Genomic DNA, 19,430 nt, shown 5'->3' with positions numbered 1-19,430 from the left:
TTAAAAGGGGTGTAGTTTAAATTTCATTAAGTAGCATAACAAATTCTAATAAAAAGTAATAGTATAATGGCAAACTGTCACTTTAAGGTGAAACTCTACAGATAAATATTCAGATTAATATTCAGAGATACCTCTGGAGAGTATGGTACACTCTCTTCACAATGTAGGAAAAGACTTTAACTCATGAATATAAGATTATTTTTTTAAAATGCAGGAAAAACAAAGTGGTGGTCACTTTATACAGTCCTGGAAGGTGATATTTGACATGTAATACTCTTTTTGATGTGTATCAAACAACTCATATGTGGGCTTTTTATGATAAGCAAGACCTTTCACCTGGAATTATCCATTATAACTCCTACAGCATATTACCAGTAATGTTATAAACCTCTACATATGCAATAAAATATCAGAGTTTGAATTGGAAAGATAAGTGCTTATGTGTACTCCATCCTCAAGCCACAATCAGCTGGACTCTGACTTCACTGGGTCTCTGCACTGACAAAAAAGGCTGCCTCCATGGATCAGACTTCAGGATCAGGTCTTTGCTTGCCAAGGAATATTAAAAAATACATTCATAAGTAAATGTCAGTGACTTTTTGCTCCACTGCTATTTGAGTGGATTCCATTATATGTGATTTGCAAGTTTTTGGATAACTTCCAGTTCATAAAAATGTTTAGTAATTTGAGAAAATACCTGTAAAATTTTGGGGATTTCTTTTCATTCAAAAATGCATACTAGGAGGTGTTTGCTATTTACCATTCATTATCTGTTATTCTCCCATGTAAAATCTTACAGCTATGTAATCAGGGAGCAGAAACAATTCCCTGTGACAAACCACAAATCATGAATATTCTGACTGAACCATTACTGCACAACACAAAGGTGAACATTTTTGACCAAGTTTGCCCATTTTTAAATTTGATAATTTTTATGAATAACAAATGAATGGGGAAGGGTTACATTTTCAACAAACATTATTAACAATAAATAATTATACCTAATCATGTCTAGGATGAAACTCTTGTTGTATGGGTACCAAATAACTGCAGTCTAATTTCAGCCACAGGTTTTCATAGAATATTTGTGCTGCATCCAACTGTGAAATTATTTTGGAGAGTAAAATAATAAAATGTTATATAATATGTTTGTTTTTTAAAATATGGTTTAAATGAGCTTACTTCACACGTGTTGAATGGAATGCCATTTGATGGTACATCACAACTAATGAAGGATGAACGTCAAAAACCCAGTGGTTCAAAGAACACCTCAGATATTACATCTTTATCCCACTAACTTCCACCTATGAAACTGGGATAGAGATTTTCTTTTTTTGTGCTTAATTTTTTTTTATTGATGTATTTAAATGAAAAAAAAGACAAAGAGATGCATAAGTTATACATGCTAGCACCCTTTTTCCCCCTGGGTGAAAACTGAATGTGCATTAGTACATATGATTTCCCCTGCATGTCTCCTTGGCTCCTTTTCTTATGCAACAGACAAAAATAAGGTAACTATAGTGCGGGTTGTATGAAGGTCTGGGCTAGCCTAGCTAAGAGGTACCATTTTCATCCTCACCATCATACAAAAGTATCTATATAGAGTAGGGCTGTCAAGTGATTAACAAAAAATTAATTGCAATTAATCATGCAATTAAAAAAATTAATTGCGATTAATCGTGCTGCTAAACAATAATAGAATACAATTTATTTAAACATTTTGGATGTTTTCTACATTTTCAAATATGTTGATTTTAATTACAACACAAAATTCAAAGTGTACAGTAAATTCACTTTATATTTATTTTTATAACATATATTTGCACTGTAAAAATGATAAACAAAAGAAGTAGTATTTCAATTCACCTAATGCAAGTACTGTAATGCAATCTCTTTATCATGAAAGTTGAACTTACAATTGTAGAATTATGTACAAAAAATAACTGCACTCAAAATAAAACAATGTAAAATTATAGAGCCTACAAATCCACTCAGTCCTACATCTTGTTCAGCCAATTGCTCAGACAAATAAGTTTGTTTACATTTGTGAGAGATGATGCACGCTTCTTGTTTACAATGTCACCTGAAAGTGAGGACCGGCATTCACATGGCACTGTTGTAGCAGGTGTCGCAAGATATTTATATGCCAGTTGCATTAACGATTTATATGTCCCTTCCCACTTTGATCACCGTTCCAGAGGACATGCATCCATGCTGATGACGGGTTCTGCTTGATAACGATCCAAAGCAGTGCGGACTGAAGTATGTTCATTTTCGTCATCTGAGTCAGATGCCACCAGCAGAAGGTTGATTTTCTTTTTTGGTGGTTTGGGATCTGTAGTTTCCGCATCGGAGTGTTGTTCTTTTAAGACTTCTGAAAGCATGTTCCACACCTCGTCCCTCTCAAATTTTGGAAGGCACTTCAGATTCTTAAACCTTGGGTTGAGTGCCTTAGCTATCTTTATAAATCTCATACAGGTACCTTCTTTGCGTTTTGTCACATCTTCAGTGAAAGTGTTCTTAAAATGAACAACATGTGCTGGGTCATCCTCTGAGACTGCTATAAAATGAAATATATGGCAGAATGTGAGTAAAACACAAAGCAGGAGACATACAATTCTCCCCTAAGGAGTTCAGTCACAAATTTAATTAACATGTTATTTTTTTTAATGAGCGTCTGTCAAGGTTCCTTCCCCACTCTGAACTCTAGGGTACAGATGTGGGGACCTGCATGAAACCCCCTAAGCTTATTTTTACCAGCTTAGGTTAAAACTTCCCCAAGGTACAAACTATTTTACCTTTTGCCCTTGGACTTTATTGCTACCACCACCAAGCGTCTAACAAATATATAACAGGGAAAGAGCCCGCTTGGAAACGTCTTTCCCCCAAAAATCCTCCCCAAACCCTACACCCCCTTTCCTGGGGAAGGCTTGATAAAAATCCTCACCAATTTGCATAGGTGAACACAGACCCAAACTCTTGGATCTTAAGAACAATGAAAAAGCAATCAGGTTCTTAAAAGAAGAGTTTTAATTGAAGAAAAAAAAATAAAAGAATCACCTCTGTAAAATCAGGATGGTAAATACCTTACAGGGTAATCAGATTCCACACATAGAGAATCCCTCTAGGCAAAACCTTAAGTTATAAAAAGACACAAAAACAGGAATACACATTCCATCCGGCACAGCGTATTTTATCAGCCATTTAAACAAAACAGAATCTAATGCATATCTAGCTAGACTACTTACTAAGTTCTAAGACTCCATTCCTTTTCTGTTCCTGGCAAAAGCATCACACAGACAGAGAGAACCCTTTGTTTCTCCCCCCATCCAGCTTTGAAAGTATCTTGTCTCCTCATTGGTCATTTTGGTCAGTGCCAGCGAGGTTATCCTAGCTTCTTAACCCTTTACAGGTAAAAGTTTTTTTTCCTCTGGCCAGGAGGGATTTAAAGGTGTTTACCCTTCCCTTTATATTTATGACAGCATCACTGGCATGGAAGCATATCCTCTGCAATGGTGGCCAAAGCATGAAGGAGCTTACAAATGCTTAGCATATCTGGCATGTAAATACCTTGTAACGCTGGCTACGAAAGTGCCAGTCAAATGCATGTTCTCACTTTCAGATGACATTGTAAATAAGAAGTGGAAAACATTATCTCCCGTAAATGTAAACAAACTTGTTTGTCTAGTAATTGGCTGAACAAGAAGTAGGACTGAGTGGACATGTAGGATCTAAAGTTTTACACTGTTTTGTTTTTGAGTACAATTATGTAACCAAAAAGAAATCTACATTTAGTTTCACTTTCATAATAAAGAGATTGCTCTACACCAGTGGTTCCCAGACTTGTTCCGCTGCTTGTGCAGGAAAAGCCCCTGGCTTGTTTACCTGCCGCATCCGCAGGTTCGGCTGATCGCAGCTCCCAGTGGCCGCGGTTAGCTGCTCCAGGCCAATGGGAGCTGCTGGAAGCGGCAGCCAGTACGTCCCTCGGCCCGCGCTTATATATTATTTTCTGCAAATAACCCCAGGGTTATTGGAGCATTGAGCGCACTGGATGAGATACACCACATATTGTAATAGGCATGTGTAGGACCCATGTATCTTAAAAAGTATGTTGTGGTGGTATTGATCATTGTAGCAGTGAAGATATGTCTGCTGATTTTTCATCTGTTCTGGTGGGGTTTGATGCTACTTTAAGTTGGTGTGTCCTGGTCTGTGAGGAGTTTGCTTGTGATGATGAGCTTGGAGATTGGGGAGTAGTTTTGAAGGCCAGAAGAGGGGGTTCAAGAAAGATTTCTTTCAGGCTAGGGTCCACATTGAGTATGGGTTATAGTTGTTTGATGATACCCTGTATAGGTTCCAGTTTGGGGTGATAGTGACAACTAGGGGTGTGGAGTCAGAGGATTTTATTTCTGTATTAAAGCAGGTTCTCTTGGGGTAGTAGGGTGGCCTGTTCAAGGATGTAATCTACTTCTTTGGCGGAGTGTCCTTGTTTGGTGAAGGCAATTTTGAGTGTTAATGTGCATATCCTGGACTTTTTCCTCAAAGCATATTCTGTGGTGTCTGAGTGCCTGGCTATAGATAACAATTTCTTGGTGTATTTGGGGTGGTATTTGGGGTGGTTGCTGAATCTCTGAAGGAAGGTGTTGTGATCCAGAGGTTCTGGTATATAGTTGTCTGTAGGGTTCCATTGTTGCAGCTGATAGCGGTGTCCAGGAAGTTGATGCTAGTGTGGAAGTGTTTCAGAGAGAGTTTAATGAACAGGTGATGGTTCTTGAAGTTGTGATGGAAATCTATGTTGAGAACAAAATTTATTACAGAACCAAAGGATATGAAGAGAAGAAATTCTTTAATTGGCTTCACACCAGTGCTAAGATCCTGGGTAACAAATGAGGAATTAGAATTGCTCATTTATGAGCATTAATCCTATCTAATTGGTATTACTGAAACCTGGTGGGATGATTCACATTACTGGAATATTAAAATCAATGGTTGCAACCTATTTAGGAAGGATCAAATGGGCAAAAGAGGATGGGGAGTGGCACTCTGTGTAAAAATGGTATTACCTGTTGCCAAGTCACTCATAATTCAGAAGAAAATTATTTTTAATAGTTATGGATCAGTATTCTAATAGGTAAAGCACATGAGGAGGGTATAAGTTTTTGTCTGCTACAGACTACCAAACTTCACTAGAGAACAGGATGACCACTTCTTATACACCTATCTGGAATTTGTAGAGAAAAACAAAGCTGCATGATCATGGGGGACTTCAATTTGAGTGACGTATGTAGGATGTTTCATGCTACCAGTACTAAAAGATCCTTGTAATTTTTAAACATTATAGGTGACAATTTCCTAACTCAAGAAGTGTTACAACCAACATAGAGGAATTCTTTATTAGTCTTTGTCTCAACAGATAAAGAGAAACTGATCACAGAACTGAAAGATTAATGATTGCTTAGGTTCATGTGATCATGACTTGAACACATTTATAGTGTGCAAACAATATATATAATATACTTTGTGCTTTAATAGGGCCAATTTCACAAAACTGAAAACAATTATGAGCCAAATCATCTGAGAGAGATAATTTAATCACAAAAATTTGTATGATAATTGGGAATCATTTAAGAACACCTTAGGAGATGCATATAAAGCAACAAACCCAAAATCGAGGAAGAAGGCTATACTGGTTAAAAAACTGACCTAGTTTAGAGGGCAAGGCATATTGTGACAGGGTCGGGCCAGATGGCTGCAGGAGAGTGATAGAAGACAGATATATTAGCCCCAGGTTAAGCAGGTCCCTTTTCCCTGGGTAAGGTAACAGGGGCAGTTCCGGAACAATCAGGAACATGCTGGAACCAATGAAGTCAGACAGGCTAATTAGGACACCTGGAGCCAATTAAGAAGCTGCTAGAATCAATTAAGACAGGCAGGCTAATCAGGGCACCTGGCTTAAAAAGGACCTCACTTTAGTCAGTGAGGGGCGCACAAGGAGCTGAGAGTGAGAAGGCATGCTGCTGGAGGACTGAGGAGTACAAATGCTATCTGGCATCAGGAGGGAGGTTCTGTGGTGAGGATAAAGAAGGTGTTGGGTGGAGGCCATGGAGAAGTAGCCCAGGGAGTTGTAGCTGTCACACAGGGGTTACACGAAACTCTATAGACAGCTGTGGGCTGGAACCTGGAGTAGAGTGCGGGCCCGGGTTCCCCGCATCCCCCCAACTCCCTATTGGATACAGGAGGAGTTGACCTGGGCTGTGCATCCCACCTGAGGGAAGGTCCCTGGCTGGCCCCACACCCACTAAGTGGACCAGCAGAGACTGTGGGGATTGTTCTCCTTCCTTTTCCCCGTGCTGGCCAGTGATGAGGTTAGCTGAGTGAATGGCAGGTTTGAGCTGCTAGCAAAAGTGGCCAAACTGAGGGCCGCTGTGAATCTCTGAGGTGAGCAAATCCTCCAATAAGCGCAGGACCCACCAGAGGCAGAACTTTGTCACAACTGGTGTCAGGAGTGGCATTTGGTGTGCACAGAGTGGCGGAAGAAGAAGGATGCTGTTATTTTTTTTAAAAAGGGATACGGTGTTTCCCCCCCCCCATCACAATGGAGGATGTAGTACGGGCACTGATGCAAGCCACGGCTGCCCAGCAGGAGGCTACCCGTGTCCAGGCAGCCGCTCAACAGGAGGCAGTGAGGCTGCAGCAAGAGACTAATCACCTACTGATGGACCAGGCTGCTCAAGACCGGGCTATGTTGCGGGAACTGGTAAACCAGGTAAAGGCCCTTACAGAGCTGAACCGTGGCTGTGATGTGATGCGACGCAGATGATTTGGGCCAGCAACTGGCTGCAGAAAATGATGTGGGATGATGATGTAGAGGCGTACCTCCTGGCCTTTGAGAGGACAGCCCTGCGGGAGGCTTGGCCCCGAGAACAGTGGTCTGGCATTCTCGCTCCATTCCTGTGTGGGGAGGCCCAGAAGGCCTACTATGATTTGCCTGAAGAGGCTGCGGCAGACTACCCCCAGCTGAAAGCAAAGATCCTGGCCAGATCTGGGGTAACAACCGCAGTGCGGGCCCAGTGATATCATGAGTGGAGGTACCAGGAGAACAAAACCCCACGGTCCCAATTATATGACCTCATCCATCTTTCACGAAAGTGGTTATGAACTGAGTCCCTGAGTCCAGAGGAGATACTAGAGCAGGGGTCGGCAACCTTTCAGAAGTGGTGCGCCGAGTCTTCATTTATTCACTTTAATTTAAGGTTTCACGTGCCAGTAATACATTTTAACGTTTTTTAGAAGGTCTCTCTCTATAAGTCTATATATTATATAACTAAACTATTGTCGTACGTAAAGTAAACAAGGTTTTTAAAGTGTTTAAGAAGCTTCATTTAAAATTAAATTAAAATGCTGATCTTACACCGCCGGCCCGCTCAGCCTGTTGCCGGCCTGGGGATCTGTTCACCTAGGCCTGTGTGCGAGTTACACACACAGAATGGGGCACTGATGCACCTGGTATTACATTCTGTGGCCCTATGCCATGGTATGAATTATATCTCATTCATAATATGCCATCATGTGCCAGCAATGCCCCTCTTCCATGTAAATTGGCCAAACTGGACAGTCTCTACGTAAAAAAGTAAATGGACGCAAATCAGACGTCAAGAATTATAACATTCAAAAACCAGTCGGAAAACACTTCAATCTCTTTGGTCACTCGATTACAGACCTAAAAGTGGCAATTCTTCAACAAAAAACCTTCAAAAACAGACTCCAAGGAGAGAGTGCTGAATTGGAATTAATTTGCAAACTGGATACAATTAACTTAGGCTTGAATAAAGACTGGGAGTGGATGGATCATTACACAAAGTAAAACTATTTCCCCATGTTTATTCCTCACCCCACCTCCCAGCTGTTCCTCAGATGTTCTTGTCAACTGCTGGAAATGGCCCACCTTGATTATCACTACAAAAGGTTTTTTGCCCCGCTCTCCCGCTGGTAATAGCTCACCTTACCTGATCACTCTCCTTACAGTGTGTATGGTAACACCCATCGTTTCATGTTCTCTGTGTATATAAATCTCCCCACTGTATTTTCCACTGAATGCATCCGATGAAGTGAGCTGTAGCTCACGAAAGCTTATGCTCAAATAAATTTGTTAGTCTCTAAGGTGCCACAAGTACTCCTTTTCTTTTTGCAGATACAGACTAACACGGCTGCTACCCTGAAACCTGTCATTAGAAAGGAGGTGACAGAAATTGATGGGGTCCCTGTGGAAGGGAAAACCCAAGGACCAGGACCCTACTTCATAATGAAAAAGAATCTCTTGGTCTGATAAAAATATTTTTGACTTGGCTAAATTTTTAAAACACAAGTTTCTGCCTGCATGGAATATGCATAATGATAGGGGTTCTTTCAGTAATGAACTCCCTCCATTCTATTGGCACTATACATGTGTACACAACACAGACCTCTATTTTTCCACGCGAGTTACACATACAGAATGGGGCATTGGTGCACCTGGTATTACATTCTGTGGCCCTATGCCATGGTATGAATTATATCTCATTCATAATTACCAGACTGTAACTCTCTACAGTAAATACAATGAAAATGTTATATTTAATAAGAGCGTATTGAAAACAATATTAAGCAGAAGTAGATTCATTACACATTCATTATGCAATTAGTAATTAAAAGGCTGTTTTCACTGAGTAAATTTTACATAGGTATAACTTAAAGCATATTGGGTTCTTGGTAGACAGAACGGACAGCGAGTACTGATTTCCTCAGTGATATGTAGGGGTAACAAGGCAACCTGCCTCATTCAGGCACAGGTTAAACATAGTATGTGATTATGTGATACAGTATAGCTTTAGGACGTGATCGCTGTTGTTAATCTTGTCTGTGTATTTCCATTATAAACCCTTTTTCATTCATAACTTTCTGAAATGTTCACCAGATCTGGGGTGAAATCCTGGCCCCTCTGAACTAAATAAGAATTTTGCCATTGACTTCATTGAGGTCTGAATTTCACCTCTCTCAGCTTTAATGGTGTTGTAGTTTTTGTTTGTTTGTTTGTTTTCTGTAAGTAGTTCTGCCTTTTTTGACTAAGAAGGGAGTGGGGAATAATATATGTCTCCCATTTATAATGTTAATATAATTAAGTTATTATTATTATTATTATTATTATTATTATTATTATTATTATTACTATTAGTCGTGGTAGTAATAATATCCCAGTAGCACCTAAAAATCTCAAATCAGGGATTTATGTCCCATTGTGCTAGGCACAGCACAAGCACTAATTAAAAAGACAATGCATGCCCCAAAAATATTCTTCAGCATTTTGGAAACAACTGAAGAACAGAGAGTAGAAACCTAAAATTTGACAGTAAAATTACTGTTGTAGAAAATTGCCTTGGGGTGTTCTAGTAAAATGTGTTGTATTCTGCAGGTCAAGGGAGCATATGCAAAACACATGTACACATGTGCATGCACACATGCGCACACACACACACTGCAAACTGTGAAGATATTCTGTTTGCTTTATTTTAATGTCATTTTAATTATGTCCATACGATCCTAGAAATATAGGTCTGCAAGGGACCTTGAGAAGTCAACAAATCCAGCCCCCTGCACTGGTGCAGGACCAAGTATACTTAGACCATGCCTGACATGTATTTGTCCAACCTGTTCTTAAAAACCTCCAATAATGGGGATTGAAGAACAGAAATGGACACCATGTAGAGTCAAGCACAGGAGTTTATTATGCACAGTGCTGGAGGAGTGTCACTTTGCTTATTTGGCTCAGAGACACTGCAAAACAATTGATTACAATAGATTATATAGAATGCTCATTGGGCGGAGAGAAGTGATGGGGTGGGAGTCCCCAAGCCCCTGGATAGGTTCTAGCGGCAAGACAAGATAAGCACAATAAGACAATGGTCTAAAAGATTGCATAATGGCTCCGCCCATGGTTTAGATTAACATAGTGCTGATTCACAGGTGATTACCCTCAAACGATCTCTATTAAAGTATATAGGTTAAATCCTAATTTTGGGGTCCAGGGGAATGAGGTAGCAGCTCTCACAGTTGATCAACAGGTACATTCCTGGAGATTTAAAGCAAAAAACAGTAATTAGTATTTAAAAATAACAATTGTTTATAGTTTTACCCTTGCATTTCTATGGACTAGGATTGGCATACATCTGTGAGGGGAGGGTGTCATTACTAATGTCAATCATGTTAGGCCTCTTCCCAAACTCTGTTCTGGTATCTGAGGGGTATTGTACCACTATCTTCTTCCTGCCCCAGGGAGTTAACTTTAAGACCCTTCTCAGCGCTTTGTGTGTTTGTAACTCGCGATAAGGACACCCAATTACGGCTCACCATCTGGAGTTATGCTGACTCTGCTCATCGACTTGAAGCACACAAGGTTGTCTGTCTACCCCAGCTTTCTCTTAACCATGTATTGTTCTTTGTTAGCTAGCCCTCATGCCCCAGGCCAAGCTGTGGACTTCGGGCCTATATTAAAAGTTCTGAACAGAAACTGTGGTAAAGATTTTACATCCACAGCAATGGATTTTGGCCCTTCAGGGATTCTATGCGTTCCTTTGGAAGCCTATTACAGAGCTTAACTGCCCTTATAATTAGAATGTTTTTTCCTCTAATATCTAATGTATATGTTCCTGGCTGCATATTAATATAACACATGATAAGTGGGAGGAATATGGTGACCCCTTGAAATAGAAGACATTTTACAATTTGGTACTAAAGCAATTGCAGGTTGTCAAACATGGCAATTTCAAAATATTTATGAAATATCGTATGATAAGCCTAAATTGTGGCATTTTGAATAGCTACTTTTATATTCAACACTTCAAAATATTGTCCTTTACCTTTGAATTTTGAACACCTTCCTTGGCTATTCATTGCAATAACATGATTCAGTAACATTTGATTCTGTTCTTTTGTTTTCCCCAGGCTTGTAATATTCATTTCTATAGTTTACAATATAGAGCATTAGTTCAGGGGATGGCAGTTGTTCGCAGTTCCTACAACCATACTTGTTTCAGTTTTTGTTTTGCAATCAAAACTGAAAAAAAAGAAGCGTGGAATCACTCCACAGCTTACTAAACCTGATCAAATAGAATTTTCAGGAAACATTTTATTACATAAAACAAGGTACCAAATACTTGAAGGAAAAAAGTCTGTCTCTCTCTATGGTAGATGATTATGATGAAGGCCAAAAATCAGAAGTGTTTAAAATTTCTTCCAGGATACGCTATCATGTTCCTCATGGCCAACATCACCAGGGCTTAGGTGGGAGAAGAGATGGTGTGATCTCCGATTAATCCCGCTCCTTCATTCCCGTTTTTCCCAGTACCTCCCAGGATCAGATTTGTGCAGGTAAATAAGTATGTATGCTTGAAATTTGTCTTGCTTGTGGATAGATATAATCTTAATGGTAACTTAGTAAATCAGCACTTCAGTTGAAAAGATAAATATATATTTCCCCATAGTCATGGGCCATAGAGCTGCTTGATTGTTCAGTCCTCTGACTACTTGTCTCGGTTTAGTTTAATAATGATTCCACTGTTGATCATGGCTCTCAAGCCAATTTTAATAGACATCAGCAAGGAAGTTAAAAAAATAATAGTTATACTTGAAAATCTTCCCAAATATTTTGCATTTAAGTTGATTTTTGTTCAGGAATCTTATAAAGCAAGCTTAATAAGCACATCATTTTAATGGTCTGAACACCTAGATATCATTGCTTTCAATGCTGCCAGCAACATACAGCAATAGACATTTTCTAATAGGTGTCAGTATGAGTTTTACTCAAGTAATTAAGAGGCAGCTGTGTACATGCACACTAGCCCAGTACATGTCCATACTTCAGTCTGCCACCTGTGCCTCCAACCAACTAAGATAAAATTGTTCTTAAGCATTTAGGAATCACAGGAATTAAGATACAAAACTCTGATGGCAATGGTAACAAATCAGTTACCATGTAGATTTCATGATTGGCTGGTATTCCTGACTAGAACTGAGCAAAAATAATTTTTTTGGTTCATTGGCTAAACCAAAAAAAATGTGAAAAAAGGTTGTTTTGGGTCAAACAAAATATTTTCCTGTGTTTTCAGGTGGTTTTATTTATTTATTTTGTGTTAAATGTAGGCACATTTTTACACAAAACATCATTTCAAAATGAAAATTTGAAATGTGTTGTTAGGAAATGTCAAAATGTTTTGACTCTCTTGGAAATTTTTTCCCCATTGCTTTTTCTTTTTTCCTTTTTTGCTTGCTTTTCGCTGAAACAATTTGCCAAATGAATTTGCCAACAGTTTCAGTTGACCCGTCTGTTTGATTTCACCTCCTCCGTTCCTGACATCAGCTTCATTTACTGTTCTTCGGCTTGGTGTAGGAAGAATGAGGACTACATCATACCCTGACTACTCATTACTAGGTAGTGATGGATGTTGAGAGAGAAAGAGAGAATTTAAAAAATGGGAATAAAATGGGGACAGGAAACTTCTCTGGGGAAATGGAAGGCATGTCATTACTTCGGTCAAATTTGAACACTGTGCTGTAAACCCAACTTAGGGTATGTCTTCACTACCCACTGGATCAGTGGGCAGTGATGGATCAAGCAGGGATTGATTTATCGCATCTAATGTAGACACGATAAATCGACCCCTGAGCGCTCTTCCGTCGACTCCTGTACTCCAGCGCCACGAGAGGCGCAGGCAGAGTCGATGGGGGACCGGCAGCAGTTGACTCACTGCAGTGAAGACACCACGGTAAGTCGATCGTTATTCACGTAGCTGAAGTTGTGTAACTTAGATCGATCCCCTCCCCTCCCAGGGTAGACCAGGGCTAAGCAATTGACTTCAGTGAGGACTACTCACATGGTTAAAGTTAAGCACGCATGTAACTAGTTGTTGGATCTGGGGCCTTAAAGTTTAATTTTGAACACTGACAAAATACAATTATATTCTATTCGTTTTGGTTCTAACATGCATAGACTTATGGAGTTCATACTTAGGTACAGCAGTTTCTTTTAAGAAAGTAACCATATATCTGAGATTTAAATCCAGCCCATGATTTCCAGAAAATAAATTTATGAGTATGTCTAGGTCAAAGTAAAATAATGTTATGTGTTTTCATCCTAGAATAATTGCACAGTCTCCTGTATCCTCCTATATTAACTATGTAACATGAACAATTAACCCAACACAATTTACATGGAAGAAAGTTGAGCTGGCAATGAGAAAAAATTATGTTTTGGTGGACAATTGTTTAAAAACAACTTTTAGTTGTGTTGGGTAAGCCAGATTCTGGCCCTTCTGATTACTGAAAATTACTCTGGAATACAATAGTGTCTCAAAAGTGTTATCAGAGGAATGCAGATAAATTCATAATGATGATTGAAAACACTGAAGCTATTGAAAGCAATATTAATGAGAGGATATTGAAAACAGTATTAAGTAAAAATAGATTCATTACACATTATGTAATTAGTAATTAAAAGCCTGTTTTCACTAAACAAATTGTGTTACATGATGCCTTTTTATGTCTCAATTAGTTCATATTTGTGTTTTGAAAATATAGAACGATATATAATTATTAACTAAGTATCATTATTGTATTCATTATCATCCTCATCATCATCATCACTTATCTACTTGTAATGGACCACTTTATGCACAGTATTGGAGAGGAAACTTCTAGTAATTTGAAGGTTAATTCAGGACAGTGTTCAAAAAGACTTTGACATGCTTTCAATTGTTTGGTTTTTTTATACTACCTCTTAAAAATGTTACTGTACAGAAATATTCTGTTTCATACACATGCTCACATTTATGCTTACCCAAATTCTTGCACACAGCCTTGATAACATGGATTAAAGTATAAGCTAATCAAAGAGCAACATTTGCAACAGACTAATACTTTAACCTTAAAATAAAGCCACATGCTGCCAGACTTATGCTTTTTGACTTATTGATTTAAAACCTTCCATGAATTTCATGCTGCAGAAGCCCAGGAACTCAAATTCTACTCAGGCAACTAATTCAGCAAGAAATCAACTGGCAGACAGAACCAATGTTCTTAAATATTTTCTGTACCATGGAATAGAAAAACATGGTGCAAACCAAAGGGTATTTCAAATCAGGTTTTTTCTTCTATATATCACAAACCCTGAGTTTGATTTATTTGTGTCTACGTGATCATGTATATGAACAGCAAAGGGATTCCAGCTTTTCACTGGGGTTAAAGAAGAGATTCTTATCATCTCAACATCCCCAGGCCTGGAGGAGAGTCCTTTATTTGATGCTCATTAAGCTTCAGCCAGTAGAAGGGCTTGGTTTTTTTTGTTTTTGTTTTTGGGTGTTTTTTTGGCTTAGGAAAAGCTGCATTTACTCCCTGATGATAAGAAAGGGGTCAGAACTGGCTTCCCTGAAACCAGGTGGTCAACCTTTTTGTGCGTGTGTATGCATGTGTGTGTGAGTAAGTGTGTGTGTCCCAATATCCTGCTGAAAAGGGACTTTTTCCCCTTGTCAAGAAGGAATTTCTGATTATTTTTTCCATGCCTAAAAGAGAGCCAGAACTTCTCTTTGACTCTGTTGGATGAAAAATCCTTTGTTTTCCCTCCTTGCAAAGAAGAAATAGGAAAATTCTATTTTCACCTTGCTAAGAAGGGACTCGGACTGTCTGCTTGCCAGGAGTCCTGAAAAAAACATTCTCTGCTCTAAACAGAGAATCAGTCTGTTTTCCTGAACATGGTCTCTGTTGAGTTTATGTGAAGTAAGGGCCTGACTTTCACTCAGAAGGGGTATTTACAGGGAAAACAGATGTGTCTTTGACCAGAACAATCCAGCCATGGGAAGGGGGCTCAGGCTGGAGGAACAGGGCTTATATACACGCCCCTGGATGCACAGGAGCCAGTAGTTTACCCTAATCCCCACCGCCCAGTCACCCACCTTTTCCAACCTAAATGGAAGAGGAGAGAACCTTCAAGGAACTGCTATCCTTTTTTTTTTCTGGACGGTTCAGAAAGACTCCATGCCTTTTGAGGTTATGATGGGGGCATTTAAAGGGAAAACAGGCATGTCTTTGACTGGCTCTGCTCTTAGATGTGGATGAAGGCAACAGTCACCCTGAATATGGGAGTTACTAACTCACTAAAACAAAGAACCCTCGTGTACTAGATATACAGCAGCTGGACAGTCCACAGAACTATAATGCAGCTTTAAGAAGTAGAAAGAATCTTTACAAAATCTTTTATGATGTCAGCAACTGATTTCATTACGTGAGACCCAATCTTCCTCTTAAGGATGACTGATTGTGGATCAGCTACTCTCACAGTACCTGACTGACACATGCCTAATTTTGAACTATGAATTTAGTGTTAAAGGATGGAGTTCTCTCAGAATGCCAAGTTTGGGATGCCATAGTCTCCATGTGCTTTGCAATTTCTTGTTCTGGGAGATGAAATGAGGCTCGGCTTCAGTGGCTGTTAAACCAGAGACCCGGGAGCCTCCTATCGGCTGCATTCCAGAAAGGCTCTTTACTGAAGAAATTAAGTCCCTTAGTACTTAGTATACAAACGTTTTCTCTTGCTTTGTAATTGCCTGGCATTCAACTGCAGTAAATCAGTCTGTAATGCATGACAACACATTATATAACTGCCCAGATTAGGCTACTTGGATGGCTTCCACTTATGTCAATAAAAAGGAGTACTTGTGGCACCTTAGAGACTAACCAATTTATTTGAGCATAAGCTTTCGTGAGCTACAGCTCACTTCATCGGTTGCATCCGATGAAGTGAGCTGTAGCTCACGAAAGCTTATGCTCAAATAAATTGGTTAGTCTCTAAAGTGCCACAAGTACTCCTTTTCTTTTTGCGAATACAGACTAACATGGCTGTTACTTTGAAACCTGTCACTTATGTCAATGAGTATCTCATAGACTTCCATTGTATTTAGTTTATGCTCAAATATTGCAGAAAGGTAATATGAAAAAAATCATTGTGGATCAATTTTGAATTCTCCAATCCTTTCATAAGTAGTTTAGAACAGGATAATTTTAAAACAAAAACTCTATCACTTATAGGAACCAGCATAGAACAATTAGACACTAAGCTAACTTCATTTAGAGAATGGCTTTAAAATCAAAACTTTTAGGGATGAAATTTTTATTATATGACATTTCAGAAAACCTTGCTTTCAATGTTTGATAATGAATTTCTTACATTTGTACTTTTTCACTTCATATAACAGTTGTTAAACTTCCAAATAATCCCAAATACAGTTGTATAAATATTGAATTGTTTTTAAAAATGCACAAGATATTCTCATTTATTTAGCTTCTGAGGCTATTCAGGTAAGTATTTTGAGGAGACTCTATGAACTGGAATTCTGAGGGAAAAACATTGTTCTATAACTGATGTAGAAGCATCATAAAATTTCCTAGAACTGAGTAATCATTCAGTCTAAGGGCCAACACTTTCAAACCTGTCTAAAGTTAGGCTTCTAAATCCATTTTAAGAACTTAAATCAACTGCTTAAATACAGATTTAGGAACTTAACTTTAAATAGTCAGGTTTGAAAATGTTGGTCAAGATTTCCAAGCAACCATTCTTATCTTTGTAGCTCTGCCATCTATAAAAGTTAAATATAATCTTGATTGACCTGTTATTACATTCATTTTAATTAAAGTTAGATATATATATAAAATGAGATAACTAAGATGAGAGTTCAGCAGTGGACCATTGTGGTTGAAAGAAAAGCTTTTCTACATGTGGTGTTAAGATGATATGTTAGAACAGATGACTTTTTCTGCTGACCTGATCTGTTATGAAATGTCTATAGGCAAAATGCATTCCAAATAATTGCTGTGGATGGAGTTTGCAGTGGAATAATTCAGTCTCTCTCTGCTGAAGACTGTATGGACTGGCTACAAGCAATAGCAACTAACATTTCCAACCTCACAAAGCACAATGTAAGTATAGATCAAAGTGGTTCAGTGGATTTCCAAATCATATTTGACCATCGCTATTGTAAAATGTCTTATAGGTTTAAGCATAGAATTATCTGTTCATAATCAATGCTTGAGATTTCCTCACGGAAGTCAGCTCAGTCTATCATAAAATCAGACTTTTTGAAAACTCTTTGAAAGGGAAATGATTTTCTCCCCAGCTATACTGTCCACTTCATCACTATCAGGATTATTTGCTTTTTAGTAGTACCTACCAGATTTAGAGAAACAGAGCGTGAAATTTAGGAAGATCAGGTGACTTGGTTATGCATGTCTGCAAGTAAAAAGTAAATGTTATTTTTATACATTTTGAAAAACAGAAATACATTTTTCCTTATAAGTCCATTAGAGCAGGGATCATGCCTACCTTTGTGTTTGCACATCATCCTAACACACAGGTGTCCTGATCCGGGCCTCTGGATGCTTTCATCATATCAACACATAACATTAATAATGCATTTGTGCTTCATGCTCTTTACTTTATTCATGGTTTAATCTTATGTGAGAGATGTTTCATATTCTACTGAGGATACATTTAATGCAAAAGCTTTTCCAAACTACCTTACTGATAAAATGGCAGGGTATTTGGTAGATTAGATATCATTTGTGTATCAACTTTTGCATTGTATGTTTTTCTTTACTCAAGGGGGGCAAATACGCATGGGGCTAAACTTATCCGTATTATAAGCCATGTAACTCACCAATGAACAATTCAGCCCATTGTGTTTTAATTTAGGTCCCATAAGATTTCCTTCAATCTGAATTACCTTCCCCTACCTGCTTCAAAATTTGTTTTTATTTCAAATTCTGGGAACACATTGAAGGTGATTTATATTCTAGTTTCAAAACTATGTTCCAGCTGGCAGCAATATGTAAAAGTCAGTGCATTGGAAAAAACATGATAGACATGAATTCATCCACCATCTGTAAGCTTCCATGCGATACAAGCCAAATTTCTTGGCTGTTTATTCATCCCTGTAATGTTGTTGCTGCATAAGACTGCCAGTCTCACCAGGATCCTGACAAATGAGGATGCTCTTTCTTTCTGTTACGAACTTGAGATCATACTATAAACTATTTTTGCTATTTACAATAGAGCATTTGTTTTCTCATAATAATGCGTTGTTGCACACAACCATCTGGCATCGCTTTAAATGGCTCTGATTATGCTGTAATCACAGCTACCTAAAGTAACTTCATTTTGCTAAAACATTGTAGTTACATGACAAGTCTTATTTCAATATTTTAAAATGAGCACAGTATATAATTCCACAGTAGAGTCCATAAAACACTAGGAACAAATGTAGGCAACACTCTACAGTAAGAGGTAAATGGATAATTATTCCTTTATTGTGCAAATATTAGGTTGTTGTTTTATCACCGTGGCTCACAGTGGAGTGGCTTTAATTGAGGGTCTGTCAGGGTTTATAATCCCTCTGCGTAATAATTGTCTATATATATATCTTGAAGTCCAGCCTTCCCATGGCCAGGCTGAACTCATGGGAAGTGATAAGGACTCTGTTTTTTATAATGCGGTCATACTGTTCTTTAAAAAATATCAATTACCAGTAAGAATTACAGTTGACATCATACAGTGATGAGTGAACATACGATCATTTGGAGACAGAGATATGAGGAAAATAACTGCATTGCTCTGCACAATGATCAGATGAGATGAGAGGTGCTTCTGATTCATCTCCATACAGAATGGATATTGACATTCCCATACTGTTGCTGTTAACAATGTTTTTGCCTGAGAAAGTAAGACATTTAGTTGCGGTCACAACTGATTCTACTCTAACTTGACATGCAAGGCTACAAATGACAAAAAGGTTACAGGCCTTCCTATAAACGAGAAGACAAACAAATAGATATGTACTCTGCTGATTTTTTGGTTTGAATTACATTCATACTTACTCCTAGTGGTTGTGTCAATGTATTTACCCTTTACTTTGAGGCACAGCACTGAGCAAATGTAAGTAATAAGGGTCAGAAAAGTCTTAATAACTCCTGACAGCCTCTTCTGTAGACACTGTGCGTGGCTGAAGCTCTGTTGGTTAGTGTTTGGGTACAGGTAAGGAACAGCGGGTCAGTGTAGCATGCTGCAGAATAATGGTCTGGCAGAAGTTAATACTTTTCTCAGCCAATAGAACTAAGCTGGAGAATTTTTAATTTATGACCCACAAAATGGCAGAAAGACCATTTGGTGACTCAAATCCCGTAAACCTTTGCATGGGGGAGGATAAGGCTTTCCTCTCTCCTCCCTGCTTGCACAATGCTTAGTTTGGAGATGTCAGAAGCAGTGATCTGTGGCTCCAAAATCCCTGTAAGCAGCCCTCTGGTCTCTTGTAACTGAGATCTGTGTGGGTGGGAAGGAGGATGGGAAGCTGCCGGTT

General features: G+C 38.6%; 1 protein-coding gene across 2 annotated transcripts in view; it reads left to right on the top strand.

Moving 5' to 3' along the window:
* The window catches only part of SNTG1 (syntrophin gamma 1), a 533,703-nt gene that overhangs the window by 355,966 nt on the left and 158,307 nt on the right, over positions 1-19,430 (top strand). For both annotated transcript variants that reach the window (XM_043539635.1, XM_043539634.1), the window contains exons 10-11: positions 11,273-11,403; positions 16,869-16,998. In XM_043539635.1, coding sequence (XP_043395570.1) covers positions 11,273-11,403; positions 16,869-16,998 — 261 coding nt within the window. The remainder of the gene's footprint in view (positions 1-11,272; positions 11,404-16,868; positions 16,999-19,430) is intronic.

This window comes from Chelonia mydas, chromosome 2, assembly GCF_015237465.2.
Source record: "Chelonia mydas isolate rCheMyd1 chromosome 2, rCheMyd1.pri.v2, whole genome shotgun sequence".
Classification (NCBI taxonomy): Eukaryota; Metazoa; Chordata; order Testudines; family Cheloniidae; genus Chelonia; species Chelonia mydas.
The sequence above is the reverse complement of the archived record's forward strand: the minus strand, read 5'-3'. Positions and strand labels throughout refer to the sequence as shown.